The 13,962-nt window shown below is 39.3% G+C and overlaps 2 protein-coding genes across 2 annotated transcripts; both read left to right on the forward strand.

Annotated features, from left to right (window-relative positions):
- The first annotated feature begins 7,263 nt into the window (after nt 1–7,263).
- On the forward strand, nt 7,264–11,940 carry LOC122017626 (type IV inositol polyphosphate 5-phosphatase 7-like). The gene is made up of 13 exons (XM_042575283.1): nt 7,264–8,107; nt 8,223–8,310; nt 8,589–8,654; nt 8,760–8,847; nt 8,946–9,050; nt 9,170–9,676; nt 9,765–9,906; nt 10,102–10,295; nt 10,392–10,500; nt 10,777–10,925; nt 11,000–11,242; nt 11,360–11,551; nt 11,640–11,940. The coding sequence occupies exons 1-11, from the start codon at nt 8,078–8,080 to the stop codon at nt 11,214–11,216; spliced, it is 1,695 nt and encodes a 564-aa protein (XP_042431217.1). The 5' UTR covers nt 7,264–8,077; the 3' UTR covers nt 11,217–11,242; nt 11,360–11,551; nt 11,640–11,940.
- A 1,209-nt stretch (nt 11,941–13,149) lies between these two features.
- Nucleotides 13,150–13,932, forward strand: LOC122017492 (uncharacterized N-acetyltransferase p20-like). The gene has a single exon (XM_042575123.1). The coding sequence runs from the start codon at nt 13,266–13,268 to the stop codon at nt 13,821–13,823; it is 558 nt and encodes a 185-aa protein (XP_042431057.1). The 5' UTR covers nt 13,150–13,265; the 3' UTR covers nt 13,824–13,932.
- Nucleotides 13,933–13,962: the final 30 nt, after the last annotated feature.

Below are 13,962 nucleotides of genomic sequence, written 5' to 3' on the forward strand. Positions count from 1 at the left end.
GCATTCATATTTGATTGAGATGCACCCTTACAGTCCTCCTTTTGATGACCAATCTTCTTACAAACTTCACAATATTCAGGCAACATTTCATAAACAATCTTGAGGTCAACTTGTGCTCCAATAGGTAATGTGATTGACACCTCATAAATTCTATCGCCAATGATCGGAACCTCTACCAAGAGGCGAGCATACTCCAGCCGCTCCCTTGATCACATCAAGTTATCAATGTATGGAGGCTTCCTTATCTCTGAACTGTGGCCAATAATTTGGTGGTAACCCATGGATTTGAATCCAAGTTGGAACTAACCGACCATCCTCATGGAAGAGAAAACACTTTGGCATAAGCTTCAAGAAAATGGGAACTCTAAAAGCAAAATAAGGTCCACCTTGCAATACACCATCTCGATACTTTTTTGTATCAAAACGGTAGACCACCCACCGACTTTTGTGCATAAAAAATTTGTAGGGAACCCTCCATTGATTGGCCATCGCATAGACTCCATTTCTTCTTAGATGTTGGCCCATGAAACAACCAACAAGGCAAAACCCCATGGTGTCTTCAGTGCCATCGATATCATCATAGTCGAAAGATAGCCTCTCGTCTTTAGCTTCATATTGCTCCAGAGACACACTTGATGTTGGCTTCCAGTTGTTTCTGAATAAGCTTGCCCAAGTCTTCTTCTTTTGCGTCGCCTGTGCCGGTTGGGTAGGCGGAACAACATCCTTTTAATTATCACCATCTCCAGCCCCTGGAATTGGATTCGGCGTCACCCCCTCCATTGGTGCAACCTCATTCACGTTAATAGTCTCACCAACAACCTCCAGCTTTCCATGTTCATCCACCTCAGCACTATTTTTGAGATTAGAAGCCTTATCATCAGAAACATCCTTCACAGATTGGTCTACCTCACTAGAACGAGAGTCCACGTCCACTTCATGAAATCCATTGGCTGCCAAGTTGACCGCTTCAATATGGCTAAATCTTTGCTCTTCATATGAGACAATTTGCAATTCACGTGCTTACTCAAGAGATAGTACCTAAGTCCTTTTTCTTCTTTCCCATTGTGGAAAGTTGACACCTAAACACCTTCAAGAAAACTAGCTTCCCAAATAAAAGTCACCGAATAAAGATTTAACGTTGAAACTAGGAAAGTGGCCCATCCAAGATTTGCCAATCAATGAAAAGATATTTGGCAATTAATTAATGCAATGAATGCAAATTAATGAAAATATTTGCTGTTGAAAACTTTCCTTTTTGGCAAAACTTGGCCGGAGATTACATCCACCTGAGTTCATCGTCGGAAAAAGCTGCTACCATAAATCACCAACCACTTTTAACTCTAGAACCGAGAGTGACTCTGGTGTTCCTACCAACCTCCAATCAACTTCTCTCTAGAAATTCTAGAGAGGGAGGAGAGCATCTCTTTCTAGACCAAAGGGTGACTCATTAAGGACTACTGAGAGCTCTTTCACAACTGAGAGTTTTTTCATGATGACAACACCTTATATGTTAGCCACTAGATTGTCCTGAGGAGACACTAAGAGCTCATTCACGTGGCAAAAAGGTGAAATCGCTCGCCCCCAGCGCCCTCGCCGCACCCGACCCCAGATTGAGAGCTCTTTCACAGTGGCAAAAGGCAAATGCGCTCGCCCCAGCGCCCTCGCCGACCTGTCCCAGGGCCAACACGGAGGAGGTAAATCACGGGCGACTACTAGCCTTTGGAATAGTGACTAGCACATAAGGGAGACATTTACCTCGATTTTACCGAGATTCGAACCCCAGACCTCATGGTGGTAACACCTCATGCGCTAGCCACTAGACCCATCCGAGGGAACTCTTTCACTGTGGCAAAAAAAGGCGAATACGCTCACCCCCAGCGCCCCCGTCAACCCGTCCCAAGGCAACACGGAGGAGGTAAATCACGGGCGACTACTAGCCTTTGGAATAGAGACTAGCATATAAGGAAGGTATTTACCTCGACTTTGCCGAGATTCGAACCACAGACCTTATTGTGGCAACACCTCATGTGCTAGCCACTAGACCCATCCGAGGAGACACTCTTTCACGTGTGGCATAAAGGCGATTCGCTCGCCCCCAACGCCCCCGTCAACCCGTCCCTAGGCCAACACGGAGAAGGTAAATCACGGGTGGCTACTAGCCATTTGTTGGAGTGTATACTAAAAGCCTAGCTTTTGGTATAAACATTTATCTAGAAATAAGAATCACATTGGTCAAATGTCTACATTTATGATAAATGTAGTTGTTCAAATTAATTTATATTGTAGATGACATGGTGTGTGGTGTCACACACAGAAGATCATGTTATCAGTACCTTATAAATTATAAACAGTAGCTCACGACCATGATGGAAAGGAACAAACCATTGGAAGGTCGTAGTGTAATTAGGTATTAGTTTATCTTGACTATATAATTACACTAGTACACTCAGAGTGTATTGAGTAGGACCATTTGAGGTCGTTTCTTTTATACTGACTTTATAAAGAAACAAAGACCTCGGTTATTATGGAAGTGTGTGCTCTTAATCCTAATGTAATAACAAGCACATATATTTGATATTTATTTCTTTAATTTATCAATGGGTGAGATTTAGTTCGTTGAATCAATAAACCCGATAAGTTGGGAAATGGTATCACTTATAGTGTGTGTTGTTGATTATAGAAGGAAATTATGTCCTAGAGATACTAGGTTGATAATGTCCTCAAGAGGAGCTCATAAAGATTGTCATGTTAAACCCTGCAGGTGGACTTAGTCCGACATGATAATAAGGTTGAGTGGTACTACTCTTGGACTTAGATATTAATTAAATGAGTTGTCAGTAACTCACTTAATTAGTGGACATTTGATATCTTAAACACAGGGAGACTAACACACTCATAATAAGAAGGAGCCCAAAAATGTAATTTGGGATTGGTGCGGTAGTTCAATGATAGTTCTCTAGTGGAATGAATTATCATTGATAAAATTAAGTTGTGTGTTCGGGGCGAACACGGGATGCTTAATTTTATCGGAAGACCAAAACCAATTCCTCCTCTCGGTCCCTATCGTAGCCTCTTATTTATAGAGTTCTATACTCACCTATACCCACATTCTAAACCTACCCAATAGGGGTCGGCCAAGCTAGCTTGGGAACAAGCTAGGGTCGGCCTAGGTATAAAATTGGGTGGCCGGCCCTAGCTTGAACCCAAGCTAGTAGGGCCGGCCAAACTAAATTAAAAAAGAAATTTAATTTTAATTTTTATGTGGAAGATATAATTTAAAGAGAATTAAAATTAAAATATCTCTCTTGTAATAGATCTACAAAAGATTAAAGAAAAAGATTAGATCTCTTTCCTTATTTGTAGATTGGAGAGATGTTTTATTTTCTCTTTAAATATTATCCACATGTTGATAAAATTAAAATTATAGAAATTTCCTTTTTATCAACCATGAAGGGATTTTGAAGAGAAATTAAATTTACAAGAACAAATAAGGAAATTTTTGTTGATTGGAAATTTTTTCTTCTCTTTAAATTGTGGCCGGCCATATGAATTTAATGGGGAGTTTTTATTAATTCCTCATTAATTCATATTAAGGAAAGCTATTGATATTATTTTTAATAAGTTTCCTTAATTGTCAAGGCCAAGGATTATAAAAGAGGGGTTAAGGTGCCTTGAAGAGAGACAACATAATATTTTTCTCTCCCTCTTTTCTTCTTCTTGTGGCCGGCCCTAGCCTTTCTCCTTTCTTCTCTTTTGGTGGCCGAACCATACATCTCTTGGAGCTCTTGTTGGTGGCTGGACCTAGGAAGGAGAAGAAGAAAGAGGAGGAAGCCTCATCTTGAAGATCCTTTGGAGCATTGGTGGTGATCAAGTTCTTCTTCCTTGGAGGTGGTTCTTCTTGTGGCCGAACCTTGCTTGGAGAAGAAGAAGGTGCGTGGTGGTTTCTCGTCTCGGAAGATCGTTGCCCACACAACGTCCGAGGTTAGAAGAGGAATACGGTAGAAGATCAAGAGGTTTTTCTACAAGGTATAACTAGTAAATTTTATTTCCGCATCATGCTAGTTATTTATGGAAATAATACCAAATACAAGAGGCTTCCGTTCTAGAATTTCGAATATGTTTTTTCGAAGTTGTGTTTTTTTGTTTCTTTCTTTTCCTTGTGATTTGATTGTTCTCTTTGGTTAACCTAAAGTTATTTTAGGAAATTAAATATTAGCTTTCTATTAAAGGTTTTGTCTAGTCGGTGGTGGTTGCTCCCATATCCAAGAAGGCCATGTGCCTCGCCACGTCAGTACTGGGAACCTTTTATGGAAATTAATATTTAATGGAATTAATAACTTAAGGAGACTTGGGTCGAACGTGTTAAGTTCCGCAGGAGATCCAAGTCAAAACCTAAAAGAACAAATAGATTAAGTTTTGGATCAAACGTGTTAAGTTCCGCGGGCGATCCAAAATTTAATTTAAAAGAACACATGGTAGCTAGGAAAAGGTTCAGACCTTTGTACAAAATTTTTTTACAGTGGAACCTATAGGTTTTCCGAGTAGCAACCAACACCATTAGTGCAAATGACCAAGACATGGGAGAGGTTATGCTCGGTCACGCCGAGTTTCGACCCCAAAACCTCATGTGGCAACACTCCATGTCTTAACCATCGCACCGCCCCGAGGGGACAGAGGAGACACTCTTTCACTATTCTATGGGTGGTGGTAGAGAGAACCATATTATATGATTCTTATGATTATTGTCGTACAATAGGTTTATAATTATCCTTATAAATAATGTATAAACCTCATACCTTGTAAAATCATAACATAATTTTATTATGAAAAATTATAATAAAATTTTATTATAAAAATCGTAATAAAATTTTATTATATAAAATTATAACAGATTTAGATTTTTATTATGAAACATTTTAATAAAATTTTCTTCCCATAGTATCTATCTATCGCATTAATTTTCATCATATGAATCATCTGTCTATCGAAAGAAAGATGTTGGCATCCGTTGCCGGCCAACACTAGTAACAGTGCTCGATGGTCGGCGGTTGGCAGTTGTAGCCAAAATCTCGCCGCTGCATTGGGCGAAAGAAGTACAGCATCGGCGAAAAAGGTGGGCGTGGGCATTTGTGCGTTCGTGTGCATGGATAAGAAATTGAGGATAAGTGTTTTGATTTTAGAAAATCAACTTTTTTTAAAAAAAACATGAGCAGTGTTTTCTCAAATGAAGAATCGGAAAAAAATAAACTGTGAGTTAATTTTTTTTAAAAAAGGGTCATTTTTCCCTTAGTTCTTGAACTGGTCTGATTCAAGCCGAATGAATTTAAATTAGATTGATCCGATTAAATCCAGATTTGATTTAAATATTAATTTAATTAGACTATTTTATTTCAATTATATTTTGATTTGAATTAAATCATTAGTTGATTTAATCGAACCAGTTTGATCAAACTAAAGTCAATTTTAGTTGATTTGATTAAATATGCTTAGACAAGAACAACATAGGTAAGATATCCTAGTTTAATTAGATTAGTTTTAACGAGAACAATAGACTAAACTTAGGATCAGGATTCTCAATCGAATGATCCAATGTGTTAGTCCAGTGTATATTTTATGCATGTGTGAGAATTGAAATGAACTAGTTTTGTTAGTGGTATATCAATTTTACACTGACATTATTATTTTTCAATTCTAGATGTTACTGATGATATGCACGATAACTCATCGCGATGTGCGAAGAAATGAGCTATGAGAGGAGATTCAGGAGATTGAGTATGACCCATTTCATGCAGTCAGATGACATATTGGATGATTTGATCAATTGTTCTGGAAACTTGAAAAGGAAGAGTTTCACATCCTCGATAATTACAAGACATGGGCTTTGATTCGTTCACTGTGGTGGAATTCAAAGGTGGTAGCACACCATATATAGGAGCTCACTGAAGGGCGAATCTCATATGCACAGTTGTGTGTCGAACTACTTCACCCTGAGTTTCTAGAGGATCCTGAAGAATATGAGGAGGATCCAGAGGAAGATCTTGAAGAAGTTGAAGAGGATCAAAGGAAGATCCTAAAGAATATGAGGAGGATTCTAAAGAAGGTTCGATGATAGACTAAATTGAAAAATCCTAAAGTTGATTTACCCGAGATTGCCTCAAATGAGTCCAGGTTGAAAGGGATTGAGTTGACCACTGCATTGATGTTTGTCCTGGTAGAAGTGGTGTTACCCTATCTAGTTTATTAGATTTCTATCATTATGTACAAAAAATATTAGTTCATTTAGTTTATGAGTCGTGTAATAATTTCTGTCGTTATGTATGAACAGAGTTATTTTTATGTTATGTATTAACAAACTTAAAAATGATTAGTTCATGTTTAATTTAATGATTTGTTCATTCTATGATTAGTTCATTTGTTGGATGTGTTTAATAATATCTATCAATGTTGATTTGACTAGTCATACAAATAATGAGTGAAAACGTAATTACCACTTAATTTTGTACATCAACTCAAATTAATATTGAATCAATCATAAATTACATGCATATAAATTACATTAAATACTAAATAATGTATTTATTTATGTTAGATCATGATAATTAAAAGCATCAATTAAATGAATATATTAGTTAAAGAGAATGTATTAGGTGTTCATGCTAAGATCAATTTATCTATATATGAGTATTGTCTTATTGAAAAAATAATTTAGTAAAATTATTAGAGCTAAATCATTATTATAATTAATTTATTCATATATGGGAATTCGTATTTTATTACATTTATTAATGATTTCATTTTCAAGAGATTGCCTCGCTTCGACAGATCCTGTAAATTTTTACAGTTTAAGAATTTCAATATTAATATTTTTATACTTTAATTTTTATGAAGTCGTGGTCTTAATTGATACGAGGACGATTTATCTCAGATCTAACATCCGCAAAATAGTTGCCGTGATGTACAGTAAAATTGATCTTAGAAAATGAAATAATTTTTTTTTTCTAAAAACAAAAAAAAGGAAAGAGAGAGTGATTTTTATTTTTATTTTGACTGTGTTCACTTTAACGAAGAGAAAAATACAGGAAAGAAGGCAGTGAAAAGAAAGGCGAGGAAACTCGAGTCAACAGTTTGTTTTTCTTTTTTGTTCATTGACCAAATCCATTTGCATTTGTACGGTTTCCTCATCGGAGTGGCCAGTATTATCGTCTTCACTTGCCACTATTATCATCCTCTCATTCATCTTGCTCATCACGGTCAATAACTAAATACTTGTTCAGTGTTTCTTTTTCATGGAAACGAAGATGTTCTTGTTGCTTCTTCCTCATCTTTCTACCATAACACGCTCAGTAGTCATACATAAACTCACATCTTTTAACTATCGCAAGTAGAATTATTTTTTGTAAGAAATACATTTGATCCTGCGAGGAAGCAGTGTTAATGGTTATTCGTTAAAAAGAGAAGTCTGCTTTCTCTGTAACTGTTCCATGCATTGAGCAGGGAAGACAAGACTGACCGTGGGCAGCAAATGAGAAAGCAGAGCGACTGAAAACTGGGACCGGCGAGGTTGGGCAGTTTGTTTATTGGGGGAAGTAAAAAGCCTCGAGATAAGTGGGGGTCTGGAGGTCCGGGAGAAGCGAGGGCGAGGAGAGAGAAAAACGGGCTATAAGGTTTGCGCTACTTCGCGTCTCTTCCAAGTTGGACGCTTCGCTGTGACTCTGTGACTCTGAGAGCAGTGTCTTTTGAGTGTGCGTGCTCGCTTCCTTCCATTGCCTCCTCATTTCGCTGTTGTTCCGTGTCCAAAATATCTTCTTTTTTCCCCCTACCTCTCCATTGCGCTTGGACGGTAGCCAGCGGCTTTGGATCGAGTTTGTGCTGCGAAGACGAGGTTGCCCAATTTCACTTATTAGGCTTTGTCGTGGCGTTTCTCTTCGGCCTCTTGTTCTTCTCCACTGGCATGCTCTAAGCTTTCCCCTTTCTCCGACTTCGTATTCCTGAACTGGAAAGATCGGTTTTACCGCTCTTCAGCATTCAGCGGGGAAGGAAACCATCTGCGACGGGTGCATGAAGGACTGCCGAAACAATGAAAGATGAAAACTCAAAGAAAAGCAAGGTTTCCTTACTCGTATATTTGATCTTTAGCATTCTTCCTGATTTTGGTTATCCAGATTTCTGAGTTAGTCTCTTTTTTTTAAAAAAAAAAAAAAAAAAAATCTTGTTCGGAGAAGTCATCATGGTCCAAGACAGTTCGAAAATGGTTCAACATCAAAAACAACCCTGGGGACTTCCAGGCTGATGATGATGTATTTGGAAGAGGTTGGCTTAATTGTATCTGTTCTAACATTTTTCTGCCTACTATGGTGCTTAAGTCGAATATATGGTATTCTCTTATGATCACTTGCCTTGTTGGTGAGTAGACTTTTGTTCAACTACTCATTGTAGTCTCCTTGTTAGGTGCGCAGTGCTTCCTTTGATGTTCTTTAGCTGTGCATAAATACATAAAAACTCTTGGGAATAATAGCACACAATTCGCATCTTCTTTTCTTGTTATTGATTTTTTTTCTTTATTCGTTATTCTGCATGCTCATCACAAGGTGATGGAGAATGGAGGACCAACTTCATGGAGAGGGACACAAGCACAGTGAAGAAAAGCAGGACAGGTATAAAGTGTTGTGGCTTGTCTTGTTCAAAACTTTGGACAAAATTACGACATCTGCTTGCTTTAAAAATTCCTTTCTCAGTATTGTTCTTTTCTGGGGTTTCAGAGAGGCTGTATGAGAAGAACACAAATCATGTTCGGCGAGGAAGATTTGATGTTGATGCTGCTCATGTTACAGATGTGAAGGACTACAAGTAACCTATTTTGGCTCCTCACAGATTTTGCTTTCTGACTTTTGACATTTTTTCATGGAACTTCAATATGACCAGTGATTGATAAATATGGTTTATAGGATTTTTGTATCGACATGGAATGTTGGTGGGAAGTCCCCGACAAAAAATTTGAATCTTGAGGAATGGATCCATACTTCACCTCCTGCAGATATATATGTTTTAGGGTCCATTTCTGCACTTTGCTCAGTTGAAATTTATCGTTTTGATATATATGCATGATTATATAAAGGTAGAAAATTATTAGATGTAGATCTAATCAACTTAAATATTTTTTACTTGTCAGATTTCAAGAGATTGTTCCTCTTAATGCTGGAAATGTTCTTGGTTCAGAAGACAATATTCCAGCAAAGAAATGGTTAGCACTAATTAGGAGGACACTAAACACTCTTCCTAGCACGAATGGTTGTGGCGAAGGCTGTGGTTTACCATCCCCCGTTCCAAATCCACTAGTGGAGATGGATGCTGATTTTGAGGGGTCTTCGATAAGGCAGATGAACTCATCATTCTTCCATCGACGGTCATTTCATTCCATGAGTCGTAGTTCAAGAATAGACAATGATGTCATGGTAATGCAACCAAGGCTGGATCGAAGATTCAGTGTTTGTGATCGGGTGAGCATCAAGAGTAGACCAAGTAACTTTGATCCATATTTTAACTTTGGAGCTTCACCCTATGATGAGGTAGTTGCGGGAGAAATATCATCTTACTCTGATTTTTGCTCGCCAATGTCATATTCTTGTGGTGTTCCACGGCATATGGAAGAAAGGGATAGATTTTCAGTTCTCTCTAGGTATCTGTTTCAACAATTCCATTTGGTTCTGTTCTCAGTGGGTAACCATCATGAGTCTTTCGTAAATTCTAATTCTTCTTTGCTTCAGTTCTAGGTACTGCTTGGTTGCAAGTAAGCAGATGGTAGGCATATTTCTGACAATTTGGGTGCAAAGTGAAATTAGAAGCAACATAAAGAACTTGAAGGTATCCTGCATCGGGAGGGGATTAATGGGCTATCTTGGAAACAAGGTAATTGCTTGAGTTCACATTTTGTCTCATATTTTAGAAAACACATGCTACATTCTTTGTGTTAGAAGTGAAATCTTTGTCCTACACCTTCCATTTATCTGAAAAACATTTGTAACTATTTTTTTCCCCTCTTTTCTAACATCTATGTAATCCTTACTGAGCTTGTCCTAATAGAATGTTCACCTCTACCTGTAGGGTTCAATCGCAATTAGCATGTTATTGCACCGAACAAGCTTTTGCTTCATCTGTACTCACCTAACCTCGGGAGAGAAAGAAGGGGATGAACTACGGAGGAACTCAGACGTGATTGAGATATTAAGGAAAACAAAATTTCCTCGGGTGCACAAAGCATTCAACGAAATGTCTCCTGAAACAATCCTTGATCATGAGTAAGATTGATGTTCACAATTTGCTCATATTTCTCTGATATTAACAAAAGGAATGAATCTATGATCATAATTCTCTCATTTCTTTTCTTTTGTTAGTCGCATCATGTGGCTTGGTGACTTGAACTACCGTATTGCTCTATCATATCAGCTAGCAAAAGCACTAGTTGAGATGCACAACTGGAGAGCATTATTGGAAAAGGATCAGGTGGTTTGTCCATCCTTTTCCTAAGTATCATTTAAACGTTGTGATAACTGCCTAGTGTTTCTCCGTGTTGCTTTTGACATATAGATCTTTCAAAAGTATGAAAATCTCTTGGGGCATTAAGAACATAATGCTTCTCTAGATGCTCCCCAAAGAGGCAAAAAAAAAAAAAAATCCTTTGTGACATAGGGAAAAGCCAAGATTCTTCTATTCTTCTTTATGTTCTCTCAAACTACTATACTAGTCCCAAACTCTAATTATTTTTCCCTTCAAGAATAGCTTCGGATAGAGCAAAGGTGTGGACGAGTTTTTGAAGGATGGAAGGAAGGAGGGATATTCTTTCCTCCCACCTACAAATATTCAAACAACTCCGACAGATATGCTGGTGAAGACATGCATCGAAAAGAGAAGAGGCGAACACCTGCTTGGTAGAGTCCTAAAAAATGCACTTTTCTTAAATTGGTCTAACTCTAAATAATATTGTTCTCTTTTTTTGATCTAGGTGTGACCGTATCTTGTGGTATGGCCAAGGTCTTACTCAGCTAGCTTATTTACATGGAGAGTCTAGATTTTCGGATCATAGACCAGTATACAGTATTTTCAATGCAGAGGTTGAAATAATAAATTACAACAGAATCAAGAGCATGGGTTGTAGCTCTCGAATAGAGGTGGAAGAGCTACTACCATACTCACATGGTTTCACAGAGAATTATTATTGAAGTGTCTGCGCAAATTCTAAACAAAGGTCCTAGGCTTTTTCCTGTATTTATTAACCTTCTCTCGTATGCATAAATCAGAGTGAAACATCTGATACTGATGGTCAGTTTACCTTTTAAATGTTATTTATCTTAAACGAATGCAGGGTTGTTCTGCACTCAGGCCCCAACAATGAGCTTCCAAATTTGTGGACCCAGCATCAAGCAAAGAAAATAGGTGCTTATTTTTTATAATTCAACAGATCAAAACTCAGAATTCCATAATGATTTATTTTGTTTAAATTCGAAAAGTTGACATTACCTCGTCCTACAACCATATTTTACAAACTACTTTAAAGGTAACTATTTGATCTTTTGTTTGATCTTATCTGAAAAAACTAGTGTCAGCAGTATTTACTAAGTTCATTTTGCTTGTTGGACGACCAGGAACTATAGACATGTTTCAGACACCGGATAACCAGATTTAGCTGACCAAAGATGAGCAAATAAATACCACTACAAGTGCCTTTCGCAAAAGACATCAGCCACTCAGGAACTGCCAAGCTTGTTTGTTAGTATTGTCCAAGTTTTGATGTCTGGAAGAGTGTAGGGAAATTTTTTTTTCCCTTGTATTGTGGAGGCACTCATTGTCATTTGGATAAAGGAATGTATCATTTGTGTTCATAGAGCATACTTAGGGAGTTGACTGAAGAAGTTTTTGTCATTGATGATCAATGGTGGTTGCTTTCTTTTGCTGTTGCTTTTTTTTTTTAATTGGAATAGGCAAAAGCGTGAAGTGATGATGACAGATTTGGTTGGCATAGTTGCGGACATCAGCTTTGGGAACCTTAAAAAATTGTCTGGAGGAATTGGAAATCTGTATTAAATTGTAGTGTGGTGCTTTTTGACCTTACCTCATGATACGGTCGAATGGCCAAGAGTGGGGTACCTGAAAAAACAAACGGTAAAAACTGAAATGTAGATGAAGAAAGGGGAAAATATAAAAGCTTTTTTTAGTCAGCAAGCAAACGCTCTCTTTGGGGGAAAAAAATACATATCTAAAAGTCCATGAGGATCTTAAACAGTAAGCTAAAAGGCAAAAAAATATACAAAACAGATAAAAAGAAATGGAAGATGAGAGTTTCTTTTAGGTAAAAAGGAGACTCTTCGCTTTCCTTTTATGTTCAAACAGCAGTACCTTAATCTTACGCGAGTTTACGTAGATGGCCGAGGAAGTCTTCTGGTGAGCTCAGGCACCCACTGCTGCACACTTCATTACGACTTTACACCTCCAAATTGACTAACGAAATAACCTCGGACGACTAAAGTGCAGACACTGCAACTCATACAAAAAAAGACTAAGTGTACATCGGCAAGGTAAGTAGTTAATTTCTTGTACGAAGTTACGAAGGGTGACGACGACGTCAAGCTGAGCAGCCTGCTCAGGGAGCGAGGCGAGGTGTCGCACGTACGTAACGCGCAGAGCCAAGCGATCGCGATTTTGGTGCAAGAGTAACAACTGTTGGATGGTTTCAGACAGGGCTTCTTCAAATGTGAAGTCGGCACGGAGACTTAAGACAAAAATTTTTGTCGTTGAAAAATATTCTTTTTTTTTAAAAATTATTTTTGACGTCATGATCTACAAGTTGCCCTGACATGCATGCATCATATATGTGGCGTGTGTATCAAGTTGTCAGACGCACTGTGCTGGACACCTTTCAGTGTTACGAGAAATACCTTTCCTACAGTGAGAAATAATGAAGGATCTCTCGACCTTTGTGTCTTAGCATATGCCATCCGTCATGACTGCATCCAACAGTCATGGAACGGTATTTTTTTGTTTAGCAACTCAGGTGTCCCACGCCCTGTGGGCCCGTGTCTACTACCAAAGACTACGGAGTACAAACGGCCCGGTCTCTTAACAAGCCCTCGCTGCGCCAGATGCTGCTGCGAAATCTAATAATTCATAATGAAAGATTGAGCACAATGGTCAACGTAGGCGGCCAACTAAAAATCTAATTGTCCGAAGAACTTCCGTTTCTTTTGACACCCATCAAGGAACAAAAAAATCAGATGGAACAATCCAAGGCCGTGGAATTTCCGCTCGTCGCTCTCCGGCCGTTCGTTCTCGCCGACGCCGACTCCCTGATGACGTGGGCTTCCGACGCCCGCGTCACCCTCTTCCAGCGCCGCCACCCCCTCACCGCCGTCGACGACGCCCGCCGCTACATCGCCGACCACATCCTCCCCCACCCCTTCTACCGCGCCATCTGCCTCGGCGCCAGCGGGCGCCCCGTCGGCTCCATCTCGGTCCAGCGGTCCAACGAGCCCCACCGGGCCTCCGTGGGCTACCGCGTGGCCCACGATTTCTGGGGCCGCGGGATCGCCACGGCCGCGCTCAGGGCGGTGACGCCGGCCGTGTTCGAGGCCTGGCCGGAGCTGGAAAGGCTGGAGGCGGTGGCGGACGTGGAGAACCCGGCGTCTCAGCGGGTGCTGGAGAAGGCCGGGTTCCACAGGGAGGGCGTGTTGCGGAAGTACGTGATGTTGAAGGGCGAGAGCAGGGACATGGTGATGTACAGCTTCTTGGCTAGCGATCTCTCCAAGCTCTGCTCTGATGCCAGAGTGAAATGAATCATGCACCTGGAACATTATAGAATTTTATTCGGTTTGGCGAATAAAATCTTATTGACTTTCGTGTTCGTCCTTGATTTGGGAACAATCACTAGACATTTTACACTCTTAAGGCACTTTTCAAAATTGTCGGATCTTA

The sequence above is a fragment of the Zingiber officinale genome, chromosome 8B, assembly GCF_018446385.1.
Source record: "Zingiber officinale cultivar Zhangliang chromosome 8B, Zo_v1.1, whole genome shotgun sequence".
Classification (NCBI taxonomy): domain Eukaryota; kingdom Viridiplantae; phylum Streptophyta; class Magnoliopsida; order Zingiberales; family Zingiberaceae; genus Zingiber; species Zingiber officinale.